At 44.8% G+C, this 13,105-nt stretch overlaps 1 protein-coding gene across 3 annotated transcripts in view; it reads left to right on the top strand.

The window, feature by feature from the left end:
* Dnmbp (dynamin binding protein) overlaps nucleotides 1-13,105 on the top strand; it is a 105,016-nt gene that overhangs the window by 81,576 nt on the left and 10,335 nt on the right. For all 3 annotated transcript variants that reach the window (XM_076563141.1, XM_006992019.4, XM_015985627.3), the window contains 3 exons: nucleotides 566-696; nucleotides 1,637-1,741; nucleotides 12,711-12,839. In XM_076563141.1, the coding sequence (XP_076419256.1) occupies nucleotides 566-696; nucleotides 1,637-1,741; nucleotides 12,711-12,839 (365 nt within the window). The remainder of the gene's footprint in view (nucleotides 1-565; nucleotides 697-1,636; nucleotides 1,742-12,710; nucleotides 12,840-13,105) is intronic.

The following is a 13,105-nucleotide window of genomic DNA, read 5'->3' as shown; positions in this document are numbered from 1 at the left end:
GCCTTCGCCTGCTGTGGCGTCCGGAGCCCTCTGCTGTTGGAGCCTTCCCTTGGCTTCAGCCTCCTGATACAGTGTCCTCTTCGACGGTGATAGGGTGTCCCTTCCGCCCCACATCGACTGTAATCCCCAGACTTCTGTCTGCGAATATGCCTAAAGTATGACACAGTGGCTTTTCTGTGTGAAATGGTTGTCTATCAATATCTCATTTGTGTATGCGACCATCATACACTAACCTTAGATGGCTCAAAAATATTATGCTCGAAGAGGTAAGATGGCTTTTCTAAAGCTGAGCCTTGATTAGTGACAGACCTGGGCATTGCACTCACAGACGTCCCTGGCTGCCAGTCGCTCTCTCTGCCTGGGGAGCCACGCCTCTGTCCAGACTGGTTTTTCACTAGAATTTTGTCTGTTCAGTTTGAAGTTATCGAAGACAAGCCCTCGTTCCTGTTTGGGTTAATTTCATTTTATGTTCACTAAAAACCTCAGTGTTTCTGGGCTGGTGGACCCGCTGAGTTCAGGCCGAGAGGGGGCTTTTGTTGACCAGTGGCCTTGGCTTGCACCCTAGTGCTTAAGTACCGCAAAGGGGACGAAGACAGCCTCATGGAGAAGATCTCCAAGCTGAACATCCACTCCATCATCAAGAAGTCCAACCGGGTCAGCAGCCACCTGAAACACCTCACTGGCTTCGCTCCTCAGGTGAGACCCATGCTTGCAGGCCCAGCATGTCTGACAGCGCTGCAGGGTCCTGGGGACAGCTGGCGTGGGTTGGCACAGGACCGTACTTGGTGCCTCTTCTGGTTTTGCCAGTTAGTGGAGATAGGCCCCGCAGCCACCAAGCTGCTTATAATGTATGTGCACAGAGGCAAATTAGGAGGCCAGCTGGGCCAACCTGTAATAGTTATTGTGGTCTTCATGCCTCTAAGACGCTTCTGAACTATTTGGAGAACCTGATCCACAGTGCAGGCGTACAAGCTAAAAGGGATTAAGAGATCATCTAGATGGATGCCTTCTGTTGTGAGGAGGGAAATGGGAAAGTAAGAGATTGAGCAATTTGAACCACAGCTTGACAGTTGCAGACCTGGAAGTCTCCAGGCTTCATCCTGTGGTCACACACAGATGGTAACGGGAGCGGAGAATACACGGCAGAAGAGACTCACTCTCCACGTCTCGAATTTTCTTTCTGAACACCATCGTACTTAAACAGGAGTTCGGGTGAAAGCATGCTTCTGAACCTGAGTTCATCTGAGCCTTCATGGAGAGCAGGGGAGGGGCTGTGTGTGTGTGTGTGTGTGTGTGTGTGTGAGAGAGAGAGAGAGAGAGGTGTGTGTGTGTGAGAGAGAGAGATGTGTGTGTGAGATAGAGAGAGAGAGAGAGAGAGAGAGAGAGAGAGAGAGAGAGAGAGAGAGAGAGAGAGAGAGAGAGAGAGAAGAGAGTGTCAGTGTGTCAGTTTGGAAGTAGGCAGGTCCACGTCTGTTTCAGATTTCACAGTATAGAGGCAGGCATCCAAACTCAGTTTGATGAGATTAAGGAAAGAGCAAATTTACATTGTTTTGGTAAAAGATGTTTCTAAGATGTTTTTGCCAATCAGGCTTATTGAGAGAAAATCCAAATCTCTAAAAGCACTCCTTTTGAACAGCTGAAAGATGAAGTATTTGAAGAGACAGAAAAGAACTTCCGGATGCAGGAGAGACTGATTAAATCTTTTATCCGAGACCTGTCCCTCTACCTCCAGCATATCCGGGTGAGTGTCAGTTCGGGTCACTGTTCCTCCTCTGACCTGTTCACAGCACGCTGTTTAATGAAAGCACTCTGGACTGAAATGACCGCTTGTCCACCTTTGGAAGATAAGCACTGTATATTCTTTTCTTTTATTGAAAATAGTTTCTTTCTCCATACAATGTAGTCTGATTATGGTTTCCACACTCTCTGCTTCTCCCAGTTCCTCCCCTCCTTCCCGCCCACCTGGATCCGCCCTCTTTCTGTCTCCCATTAGAAAACAGTCACCTAGGGATAATAATAAAATGTAGTAAGAGAAAACAAAAGCAGACAAATCGGAACAGGACAAAACAAAAGGCTCAAGAAACAGAAATATTTGTTTCCATGTCCAGGAATCCCATAAAAACACAAAATCTGTAGGACTTAAAAAAAATAAATAAATAAATGTAAAAATAGAAATTAAAATAGATTTAAAAAAAGAAAGAAAGAAAAGAAAGCCCTGACATGACATTCTAAGACTAGGAATCCCAAACATGCCACTTTGCTTGTTTGCTCCTGGTCATCTACTGCTGGGCATGCGCTCTACCCTAAGAGTAGTTTGCTTCCCTGCTGAGACTCCCTTGGAGAAAACCAACTTTTCATTTGTGTGTGGGGGCGGGGGTCATCAACTGGGGATACCTTCTGGGCTAGGGCTGGGGACATGGGTTCCCTTCTCTAGGGCCCCTCTGTACTGACCCACGCAGGCCCTTGGCCTGCTGCCTCAGTCTCTGAGTTCACAAGGGTCAGTCCTGCTGTGTGAGAAGGTGTCGTTTCCTTGCTGGCCCTTTGTCCCCTCTGGCTCTTACGCTCTTTCCAAGTTCTCTTCCTCAGCTTTCCCTGAGCCCTAAGGGGGAGCGGGGGTGGGGGTGGGATTTGATGGTGACATCTGGGTTAGGGCAGAGTGTTCCAAGGTCTCTCACTCTCTGCATAGTGTCTGGCTGTGGGTCTCCATTTGTTCCCATGCTGCAGGAGGAAGCTTCTCTGATGATGCCTGAGCAAGGCCCTGATCCATGAGGATAGCAGAGTGTCATCAGGAGTCATTTTATTGCTAGGTTCCTTTAGTAGAACAGTAGTATTTGGTTTTCCCCTAGGTCCCTGGGCTACCTAGTGTCATGTTCTTGGCCACCCAGGCAGCGTCGGGTATGGGCTCCATCTCATGGAGTGGGCGGGCCTTCGATCAGATCAGAGGGTGGTTGGTGACTCCCACAAGCTTTGTGCCACCGTTGCACCAGGGTATCTTTCAGGGGGCACTGTAGATCGAAGGGTCTGTAGCTGGGACGGTGCGTACGTGTCTCCTTTGGTAGCATGCAGAGTGCCTTTCCAGGACCAAGAACACGAGCCCCAGGCATGAAGGCTCTAGGCAGGCTCCAGCTTGGCTTCTCCACGTTCAGTGAGTTGCATGGGTGTTCTTTTCAGCACTAAGGTCTTGACCATCAGATTGTGGAGAGCCTTTGCAACAGCCTGGGTTGTTTGGGGGTTCTCATAGGACCCCTTTCCAACAACTTGGTTAGATGTAACCCACTCCCAGTACCGAAGCTTCATTTGGTGATGAAAGATAATCTAGTCAATGCTGTTTCCCTGTTATTTGGCGATTTTATTCAGATTGCCTTCATTATATGTACATAATTTAGGAAGCTTCTACTGTATTGGGTCTCTCTATGACCCCCCAAATGGCCCTTAACTGTCCCTCCCTCATCCCCATCTTCCCTCCCCTTTCTTGTTTGATCTTCCTGTTCCAGTCCATCCCCTGTCTCTGTCCTCCCCCTCAACCCTCCCCACCGCCACAGTCTATCCATAACTATTCTTTTTCCCCTTCCTTTCTCCCCCTCAGTCCCTTACTCTACACCTAACCTCTGTGGTTCTACCATCTAGCTTTCTTATCTAACTTAATAGCTAACATCCACATATTAGCGAATGCATACCATATTTTTCTTTCTGGGTCTAGGTTAACTCACTCAGGATGATTTTTTTCTAGTTCCATCCATTTACCTGTGAATTCCATAATTTCATTTTTTTTAAAGATTTATTTATTATGTATACAATATTCTGTCTGCATGTGTCCCTGCACACCAGAAGAGGGTGCTAGATCTCATTACAGATGGTTGTGAGCCACCATGCGGGTGCCAGGAATTGAACTCGGGACCTCTGGAAGAACAGCCAAACCTCTGAGCCATCTCTCCAGCCCTTTTTTTTTTTTAAGATTTATTTATTTATTATGTATACAGTGTTCTGTTTGCATGTATCCCTGCAGGCCAGAAGAGGGAGCCAGATCTCATTACAGATGGTTGTGAACCACCATATGGGTGCTGGGAATTGAACTCAGGACCTCTCGAAGAACAGCCAGTGTTCTTAACCTCTGAGCCATCTCTCCAGCCCCCCTGCCCTTTTTTTTTTTTTTAAAGATTTATTTTTCATTTTTTTAATGGCAGAGTAATATTCCATTTTGTAAATGTACCACACTTTTTATGCATTCATCCATTGGTAGACATCTAGGTTATTTCCAGTTTCTGGCTGTTATGAATAGAGAAGCAATGAACATGAGTGAGCAAATGTCTCTGTAGTAGGATGAAGCATCCTTTGTGTGTAGGCCCAAGAGTGGTGTAGCTGGATTGATTCCCATCTTTCTGATGAACTGCCACACTGATTTCTATAATGGCTGTATGAGTTTGCACTCCCACCAGCAAGTGGAGGAGCGTTCCCCTTGCTCCATATCTTCACCAGTGTGAGCTGTCACTTGTGTTATTGATCTTAGCCATTCTGACTAGTGTAAGATAGAATCTCAAAGTAGTTTTGAATTGTATTTTCCTGATGACTAAGAATGTTGAACATTTCTTTGTATGTTCCTTGGCCATTTGAGTTTCCTCTTTTGAGAATGCTCTGTGTAGATCTGCAGCCCATTTTAACATTGGGTTGTTTTCTTGATGTCCAGTTTTTTTGAGTTCTTTATATATTTTGGGTATTAGCTCTCTAACAGATGTGGAGCTAAAGAAATCTTTTCCCATCCTGTAGGCTGCCACTTTTCAAATGATGTGTCCTTTGCTGTGCAGAAGCTTCTCAGTTTCCTGAGGTCCCATTGATTGATTGTTGATCTTGGTGCCTGTGCTAATGGTGTTCAGTTCAGAAAGTCTTGTCCTGTGCCAGGGCTGTTTCCCACTTTCCTTTCTATCCGGTTCAGTGTGTCTGGTCATATGTTGAGGTCTTTGATCCACTTGGACTTGAGTTTTGTGCACGGTGATAGACATGGATCTATTTGCATTCTTCTATAAGTATATATCCAATTAGACCAGCACCACTTGTTGAAGACGCTTTCTTTTTTCCAGTGTGTATTTCTGGCTTTATCAAAAAATCAGGTGTTCATAGGTGTGTGGATTTATGTCTGAGTCTTCAGTTCAATTCCAGTGATCATTGTGTCTGTTTTTGTGTCAGTACCGTGGTTTTTATTACTATAGCTCTGTAGTGTGACTCAAAATCTGAAACGGTGATACCTCCAGTAGTTCTTTGATTATTCAGGTTTATTATATCTGAAAATTGTCATTTCAAGATCTGTGAAGAATTGTGTTAGAATTTTGATGGGGATTGCATTGAATCTGTAGAATGGTAAAGGTGGCCTTTTTTTTTTTTTTCCTTTTATTTTATTTTACAATACCAATTAGTTCTACATATCAGCCATGGGTTCCCCTGTTCTCCCCCCTTCCACCCCCTCCCCTTTCCCCCAGCTCACGCCCCATTCCCACCTCCTCCAGGGCAAAGCCTCCCCTGAGGACTGCGATCAACCTGGTAGACTCAGTCCAGGCAGGTCCAGTCCCCTCCCTGCATAAGTCCCAGGTTTCAAACAGCTAACTCATGCAATGAGCCCAGGACTTGGTCCCACTGCCTAGTTGCCTCCCAAACTGATCAAGCCAATCAACTGTCTCACCTATTCAGAGGGCCTGATCCAGCTGGGGGCCCCTCAGCCTTTGGTTCATAGTTCATGTGTTTCCATTCATTTGGCTATTTTTTTTCAATAATTGAGTAAAACCGAAATTTATTATAAGCCACAGTCATCCTAGGGACCTCCATGCTATATATATAGCCTCCATGGTTCTATGGGTTGTGGTCTGATTGTTGTTTTTTTTATATCTAGAATCCACTTATGAGTGAGTACATACCATGACTGTCTTTCTGGGTTTGGGTTACCTCACTCAGGATGATTTTTTTCTAGTTCCATCCATTTGCCTGCAAATTTCATGTTTTCATTGTTTTTCTCTGCTGAGTAGTACTCCATTGTGTATATGTACCACATTTTTTTCATCCATTCCTCCGTTGACGGGCATCTAGGTTGTTTCCAGGTTCTGGCTATTACAAATAGTGCTGCTATAAACATAGCTGAGCATGTATCTTTATGGTATGAATCAGCATTCCTTGGGTAGATGCCCAAGAGTGGGATGACTGGGTCTTGAGGTAGTTCGATTCCTAATTTTCTGAGACACCGCCATACTGATTTCCACAGTGGTTATACAAGTTTACATTCCCACCAACAGTGGAGGAGTGTTCCCTTTGCTCCACATCCTCTCCAACATTGACTGTCATTGGTGTTTTTGATCAAGATGGCCTTTTTTTAAAAATGATTTTTTTATTTTTATTTTTATGTGCATTGGTATTTTGCTTGTATGCATGTCTGTGTGAAGATGTCCGATATCCTGGAGCTTGAGTTACTGGCAGTGGTGAGCAGCCATGGAATTAAGCCTGAGTCCTCTGAAGAGCAGCCAGTGTTCTTAACCAGTTCCAGCCCCAGGATGGCCATTTTTACTATATTAATTCTACTGGTCCATGAGATCTTTCCATCTGCTAATATCTTCTTCAGTTTCTTTCTTCAGTGTCTTAAAGATTTTAGTCATACAAGTCTTTCACTTGTTTGGTTAGAGTTATGCTATTTTATATTTTTTAAGACTGTTGTGAAGGGTGTTGTTTCCCTGATTGCTTTCTCAGCCCATTTGTCATTTGTGTATAAGACTACTGATTTTCACAAGTTAATTTTATATCCTGCTACTTTGCAGAAAATGTTTATCAGTTGTAGGAGTTTCCTGGTGGAATTTTTGGGCTCACCTACGTATATTATCATATCATCTTCATATAACGATACTTTGTCTTCTTTCTAATGTGTATCCCCTTGATCTCCTTCAGTTGTCTTACTGCTCTGGCTGAGACTCAGGTACCATATTGAATGGGTGTGGAGAGAGTGGGCAGCCTTGTCTTGTTCCTATTTTAGCAGAATTGCTATGAGTTTCTCTCCATTTAAGTTGATGTTGGCTGTGGGCTTGCTATAAACTGTCTTTATTATGTTGAGGTATGTCCCATGTATCCCTAATCTCCCCAGGACTTTTATCATAAAGGGGTGTTGGATTTTGTCAAAGGCCTTTTCTGCATCTAATGAGATGATCATGTGGGTTTTGCCTTTCAGTTTGTTGATATGGTGGATTACATTTACTGATTTACATATGCTGACCCATCCTTGCATCTCTGGATGAAACCTACTTGATCATGGTGAATGATCTTTTTGACATGTTCTTAGATTCAATTTAAAAGTATCTTTTTTTTTTTTTTTTTTTTTTTTTGGTTTTTCGAGACAGGGTTTCTCTGTGTAGCTTTGCGCCTTTCCTGGGACTCACTTGGTAGTCCAGGCTGGCCTCGAACTCAGAGAGATCCGCCTGGCTCTGCCTCCCGAGTGCTGGGATTAAAGGCGTGCGCCACCACCGCCCGGCTAATTTAAAAGTATCTTAATGAGAATTTTTGTGTTTATGTTCATGAGGGAAACTGATCTGTAATTTTATTTCCTTATTAGGTCTCTATGAATGAGGTTTAGGTATCAGGGTAACTGTGGCCTCATAAAATGAATTGGGCAGTGTTCCTTCTGTTTCTAGTTTGTTGAATAATTTGAGAAGTCCTGGCATTAACTCTTTTTTGAAAGTCTGGTAGAATGCTGCATTAAAACCATCTGGCCCTGGGCTTTTTTTTGGTTAGGAGATTGCTTCTTTTTCATTAGGGCTTATAAGTCTGTTTAAATTGTTTATCTGATCTTGATTTAACTATGGTAAGTGGTATCTATCAAGAAAATTATCCATTTCTTTTAGATTTTCCAATTCAGTAGAGTACAGGGTTTTAATGTCTGTTCTTAGGAGTTTTTGGATTTCCTTGGTGTCTGTTATATCCCCCTTTTCATTTCTACTTTTGTTAATTTGGATAGTCTCTGCCTTCTAGCTAATTTCGATACGAGTTTGTCAATCTTATTGATTTTCTCAAAGAACCAACTCTTTGTTGGTTTCATTTATTCTTTGCACTGTTTTTTGTTTATTTGTTTGATTCTGTTTTATTGATTTCAGCCTTGAGTTTGATTGTTTCTTGCTGCCTGCTCGTTTTGGGTGTGACTTCTTTTTGTTCTAGATCTTTCCCATGTGCTATGTTACTAGCATGAGAATTCTCCAATTTCTTTATGTGAGCACTTAGTGCTATGAACTTGCCTCTTAGCACCTCTTTCATGTGTCCCATAAGTTTGCAGATGTTATGTTTTCATTTTTCATTCAGTAGAGAGTTGTTCAGTTTCCAGGAGTTTGTGGGCTTTCTGTTTCTGTAGTTGTTAAAATCCAGCTTTAATCCATGGTCAGATAGGATGCAGGATTTTTGGTGTTTTTTTTTTTTTTTCAATTTTCTAGTGGATGTTGAGACTTGCTTTGTATCTGATTATGTGGTCAATTTGGAGAAAATTCCATGAGCTGATGAGAAAAAGTGTAGCTAGAGTTTTCCTGCCTTGCCCACAGTCAGGACAAATCTTTGTCACCCGCTAGTCCCACAGCCGCTCAGACCCAACCAAGTAAACACAGAGACTTATATTGCTTACAAACTGTATGGCTGTGGCAGGCTTCTTGCTAACTGTTCTTATATCTTAAATTAATCCATTTCCATAAATCTATACCTTGCCACGTGGCTGGTGGCTTACCGGCGTCTTCACATGCTGCTGGTCATGGCTGCGGCTGGCAGTGTCTCTCTGCCTCAGCCTTCTGCTTTCCAGAATTCTCTTCTCTCCTTGTCCCACCTACTTCCTGCCTGGCCACTGGCCATTCAGTGTTTTATTTATTGACCAATCAGAGCAACATTTGATATACAGACCATCCCACAGCAAAAAAGGTATATTCTTTTATTTTTAGTTGAAATGTCCTGTAAATGTCTGTTAGGTCATTTGGTTTATGACATCGGTTAGCTGCAGTATTTCTCTGTTTAGTTCTGTCTGGATGACCTGTCCCCTGGTGAGAGTGGGGTGTTGAAGCTCCCACTATCAGTGTGTGAGGGTCAACATGTGATTTAAGCTGTAGTAGTGTTCCCTTTATTAACGTGGGTGCCCTTGTGTTTAGTGCATAGATGTTAAGAATTGCAATGCCCTCTTGGGTTTTTCCTGTGATGAGAATCTAGTGTCCTTCCCTATCTCTTCTGATTAGTTTTGGTTTGAAGTCTGTTTTGTCAGATATTAAAATGGCTACACCAGCTTGCTTCTTAGGCCCATTTCCTTGGATCTTTTTCCATCCGTTTACCCTGAGGTGATGTCTGTTTTGATGTTGAGGTGTATTTCTGGGCTGCAGTAGAAGGGTAGACCCTGTTTTCGAATCCATTCTGTTAGTCTGTGTCTTTTTATTGGGGAGTTGAGATCATCGATGTTGAGAGCTGTAAATGGCAGTGTTTGTTGACTCCTGTTATTTTATTCTTGTGGTGTGTTCCCCCCAACCCATTTTGATTTGCTGGCCTGAGATTACTTATTCCCTGTGTTTTCTTGGTTGTGGTTAACCTCTTCCAGTTGAAGTTTTCCTTCTAGCACTTTCTGTATTTGTAGATATTGACTGCTTATATTGAGTTTTGTCTTGGAGTGCCTTTCTTTCTCCATCTTGTGATTGAAAGTTTTATTGCATATAGTGTGGGCTGGGATCTAGGCATCCGGATTTGGGATGATTGTAATTCTAGAGGCTGATATCTGGTCTTGTCTTTGTTGGGTAGGTGTTTTGTTCCTTGGTTTCTGTTGCCCTCTCTGGTTCTTAGGAGGATGTTGCCTGGTAAGAAATGTTTCTGGGATCCTGCTGGGTGTGACCCCTGGGGGTTCTGGGTTCAGTGTGTTCCTAGGTATTGAGAGCTGATACTTTGGATTGTGGATGGACTAGGAGGGGAGTAGCAGTGAGGGGTCCACAGGCGAGAAGGACAGTAGAGTGTTCCACCAGGATCTACTTAATCTCCTGTGAAGGGGGGTGTGGTGGGGTGTTGTAGAAAGGCCACAGCAGGTAGTCTGCAACAGAGCTGGGGATGAGACAGGGGGATTGGATTTGGAGAAGGGAGAGAGAAGATCTGAAGCTCGTCTACCTGCTGCTTTGGCAGGCTTGGCTGGTGGGTTCCCAGGGAGTGTCTGCCGTGGTTGGGGGCTGGGATAACGAAAGGTGGGCAGAACAAAGGTCGGAGAGCTATGGAGCCGCCCTTCTGAGTTTGGGGCTGTTTCATGTAGCCCAGGCTGGCCTCAGACTGGCTGTGTCTATGTATTGTAAGATGGAATTAGACATTTTTTGAAGACTTGTTATTTGTGTGCCTGTGTGGGGGTATGTGCACACATACATGCGGGTGCCTGCCAAGGATGCCAGATCCTCTGGAGATGGAGTTAGAGGCGGTTGTGAGCCGCCACACACAGGGCTAGGAACTGAACTCAGTCCTCTGGAAGGGCAGCAAGTGCTCTGAGCCCCTGGGCCATCTCTCCAGCCCTGGCTTTGAACTTTTGATTCTTCTTCCCTCTTCTGAGTATTGGGATTTCAGGTGTGAGCACCATGATCAGCCATCTTAACTTTCACCTTGTAAAGTGGAGCTGTCGGGACCCCAAGAACCCTAGGGAACAGGAGGAGCTAAAGGCACCAGGCGGTCAGGTGGGCCTGGGTCCTTGCTGTTTTTCTTGGAATTCTCTTGATTAGAACGCTGTGTGTAGGCACTGTAGGGTGTCTGCTGTATTCTCGCCATAAGTGAGTATTGTTTCCTTTCAAAGAGATTTCTTGATTTGAAAAAAAATGTTTAATAAAAAAGAACAAAGGGTAAGGTGAGCGTGATGTGTTCTCCCAGTCTCAGGAGGCTAAGACAGAGGGATTGCTGTGGGTTTGACGCCAGATGAGCCGCAGCACAAGCCTGTCTCAATTTTTTTTTCCAGTAAAAAGTGGCAAAGGGGATAAGGCGGGGCCTATCTAACTCACAGTCTTTTGACTGATGGGTGGGTGTGGCTCTGACCGGCAGTGCAGGTTAGGAGACATGCATGGGACACTTCTGTCACTGCTGAAAGGTCCTTCCCAGCAGCCGTAGACCGCTAGAGAGCCGGCAGCTCGTGTGTGGAGGCTTGCTGGCCAAGCACTTCCTGTGTTCATCGCACGTGGGGCTTCACGAGAGTTTTGCTTGTAAATCTTAGGTAGTCCAGGCTGGCCTCAGACTCACTATGTAGCCAAGGATAACCATGAACTCCTGCTCCTCCCACTTCTAACTCTTGAATGCTGGGATTGCAGATTTGCACCCCCACACCCTGCGAACAGCTATTTCTTTAAGAGAAAATAAGAAAACCATCACTGTTGGCATTAGTTCTCTAGAGAAGAGTTGGGGATTCTTTTCAGTTTATCCTACTGACAAAGTATAGGCTTTTTTAAATATAAGACTCCCCATATGTATATGATTTTAAGATTTTAAGATGGTTTTTACTAAGGGGATTTTTGTTGATCTTTGAAATGTACTCATGGAGATTTTAAGTATTTGGATTTCATCTGCATTAATATCAATACAGTAGGCATTCCCCAAACTTAAAACGTCAGTCACTGTGCCAAGTAGACAGTCTAGCTGAGGACTCAGAAATAGTCATGGTGGGTCAGGGCCCTCTCCCGTGGGGTTCACTTCGTCAGCACATGATAATTGAGCCAGCAAACACAACAGATCTTCTTGGAGCTCACATCTCAGTGGGCGTGGACAAGGAGACACGAACAAGGCTTAGAGGACCACATCATCTGACAGGCTGCAGTAGTGATGGGAAGATTCTGAGGAGAGTGGAAGCCGTCAGCGGAGCCAGAGTTGTGGGGGGGGGGGGGGAGGCAGGGAGCGACAGGCTGTCAAGAGGGAGGTTGAAGCAGCAGACCTCGGGAAGGGACAGTGTGAGCCAAGACTTGAGCAGGGAGGGGACTGCTCATTAATCCTGCAGGAATCCTCTGGTTCCAAGTTGACTTACGGTGAATTAAGAACCTCTTGGGTACTTGGTCTGACAGCCCATATACTTAAAATCAGGACAATACAGACAAGATTAGCGTGGCTCCCGCTCAGGAATGCCACACACATTCGTGAAGACTCCCTAATCAAAGAGAGAAAAGCTCTTTCGGGTCCATTCTGAAGAACTTAAGTTTGATTCCCAGCACCCACATCGGATGGATGGGCAGCTCACCATCTGTGACTCCTGCTTCCGGGGATAATGTCCTCCTCCGGGCTCCACAGGGGCCCACGTGCACATACATGTACATTTTTTTTAAATCTTTGTTTGTCTTTGTTATTTTAAAGGCAGGGTTTCTCTGTGTAGCCCTGGCTACCCTGGAACTCTCTCTGTAGACCAGGCTAGCCTCAAACTCAGAGATCCACCTGTCTCCCAACCCCCAGGATTAAAGGTGTGCGGCATCACTGGCCTGCTTTTTTTTTAAACCTTAAACAATAACAAAAAAATAACTTTCTCCTACTGGGGTATAGAAAAACGCTAAACTGATAAATTCACCAGTTTTTCGTTAACCGCAGCTCCTGTCTCTGTGCCCCAAACATCATGCTTATTTCAAAGTGAAAATATTACAGGAGAGAGGGGAGGTTGCGGGACAAGCTGCTGCTCAGGGTGACTGTTGAAGACCAGAAAGTTCTTCGTATTTTCACTCGTGTCTTTCCCACGGCTCCAGGAGTCTGCATGTGTGAAAGTGGTGGCCGCCATGAGCATGTGGGATCTGTGCATGGAGAGGGGCCACCACGACCTGGAACAGTTCGAGAAGGTGCATCGCCACATCAGTGACCAGCTCTTCACACATTTTGTAAGTGACTGTCCAGCCCCTTTCAAGGCTTGCCTCCCTTCCTAGGGTCCCTCAAAAGGCAGCTCCCACAGAAGTCCCTTCCACAGAGGCCAGAGTCACACGCTTTGGTGTGTCACATCTGAGTTTAAGATAGAGTGTGACCAGTGGAGGGACGGTAGGAGGACCTGTGAGTGTTCTGGGGTTTCCCCATAACTTAGGTTCTTCCTTTCCGAGGGTAAACTATGGAGAGAAGCTAGGAAATTCAGTCTGGCATAGTCACTGAGCAT

Source organism: Peromyscus maniculatus, chromosome 1 (genome assembly GCF_049852395.1).
Source record: "Peromyscus maniculatus bairdii isolate BWxNUB_F1_BW_parent chromosome 1, HU_Pman_BW_mat_3.1, whole genome shotgun sequence".
Classification (NCBI taxonomy): domain Eukaryota; kingdom Metazoa; phylum Chordata; class Mammalia; order Rodentia; family Cricetidae; genus Peromyscus; species Peromyscus maniculatus.
The sequence above is the reverse complement of the archived record's forward strand: the minus strand, read 5'-3'. Positions and strand labels throughout refer to the sequence as shown.